At 38.3% G+C, this 1,638-nt stretch overlaps 1 protein-coding gene across 1 annotated transcript in view; it reads left to right on the plus strand.

Moving 5' to 3' along the window:
• The window catches only part of SCAF8 (SR-related CTD associated factor 8), a 34,451-nt gene extending 33,016 nt beyond the window's left edge, over window positions 1–1,435 (plus strand). The window contains exon 19 of the mRNA XM_010177631.1: window positions 1–1,435. This exon is cut by the window's left edge and continues 928 nt beyond it. Within this exon, the coding sequence (XP_010175933.1) occupies window positions 1–766 (766 nt within the window). The 3' untranslated portion in view covers window positions 767–1,435.
• The last annotated feature ends 203 nt before the right edge of the window (window positions 1,436–1,638 follow it).

Below are 1,638 nucleotides of genomic sequence, written 5' to 3' on the forward strand. Positions count from 1 at the left end.
TCCAGTGGAAAACCGAGATAATCTTAGCAGACCATCTCCAGTGGATGTCAGAGATTCGGTTGGACGACCACCAGTTGATCCAAGAGAGGGGATAGGAAGGCCACCAGTAGAAGGAAGAGAACACTTTGCAAGACCACATGTAGACATGAGAGAAAATTTTGGAAGACCAGGTATAGATAACCTTGGTCGAAGAGAGCATTTTGGTTTCAATTCAGACAAGCACTGGGGACAGAGAGGAGATTATGATGAAAGAGAGCACCACGCCTTCCCTATTTATGGTGGCCCTAAGGGCTTCCATGAAGACAGAGAGAGGTTTCGGCATGTAAACTATAGGTTTGATAGTAGAAGTGGTCCCAATTGGAACAGAGGATTTGAACAAGATGCTCACAGAGATTTTGATGACCGCAGAAGACCCTGGGAAAGACAGAGGGATAGGGATGACAGAGATTTTAATTTTTGCAGAGAAATTAATGGAAACAGGTTTGGAAGAGACAGAATGTCCAACAACTGGATCCCCCCTCCACATCCACGGGTTTTTGAATATTTTGATGGGGCCACTTCCCAACGCAAAGCTGATAACATGCCCCAGGTAAACGGTGAAAATACAGAGACAGAAAGTCAGCCACCAACTGCACAGGTGCAGGACGATCCAGAACTTTATGAAAAACTGACATCTTCCGTCGAGATAAACAAAGAGAAGAGTGACACAGAAGCTGATATAGAAAGTGAACCAGTGGTAGAAAGCACAGAAACTGAGGGGACATAATCATCACTCAGTAGGTAAAAGATACCTTTTGTAAAGTTGTCATCTCTCTGTAATAGATAAATGGCTGACTGGACCGTAGCAGTTCGCTTTTGTCTGCCAGAATTAAGTTAATCTGATGTTCATGTTCATGTTCTTTCACTTAAGTAACTGTACAACTGACTTGTATAGAACACTGTTCTTAATTTGAACATGGTAGGTAAACATTTTTTTTTTATTATTATTTCTCTGGTAAAGCATAAACTTGCCCCCACTTGCTTTTAACTTCACAAAGATAAAATAACAGCTTGTCAAACAAAGACTTCCTATGGAAGAAAGTGGAATTTTTTAGATACTACCCTTAGGTTGGCTATCGAAATTGTTATACTTGAAAACAGGTGCTGGTGTATCTTGTCCGTGTTTTTAGGCTGCTGCAGAATTTTAAAGTATAGACAAAGCTGTGGTATTTTATGTTCCTACAATTCGGCAGAAAAAAAAAATGGCCCATGTTATTTAAGGAGCATAACACAGAGATTAAAAGTGATTTTGTAAAATCTACACTATAGTCTCTGTTTTCTCTAAAGTAAGTGTTTGTGATTTGTTCCTCGTACTGCAGTGGGTTTAAAAAAATGAAAAATTACATTTTAATGTTGGGTGCATTTTGTTTTTAGATGCCAATAAAGCATATTTGTTTGATAACAGTGTTCTAGGTATTGTATTTTTTTAAAAACCTGCAAGCTCTAAAAACTTGGAATCAGCTATGATATGTGCTTAGCTAGTTGTTGCAAAAGGTTTAAATTGATTTTGTAAGACCAGTGCAACAGTTATATGTGCAAGAAGCATATGGTTTTTACATCGAAAATCATGCAGTCATATTAGATTATGTAAATAACATA

This window comes from Antrostomus carolinensis, unplaced genomic scaffold (assembly GCF_000700745.2).
Source record: "Antrostomus carolinensis isolate BGI_N321 unplaced genomic scaffold, ASM70074v2 scaffold551, whole genome shotgun sequence".
Lineage (NCBI taxonomy): Eukaryota > Metazoa > Chordata > Aves > Caprimulgiformes > Caprimulgidae > Antrostomus > Antrostomus carolinensis.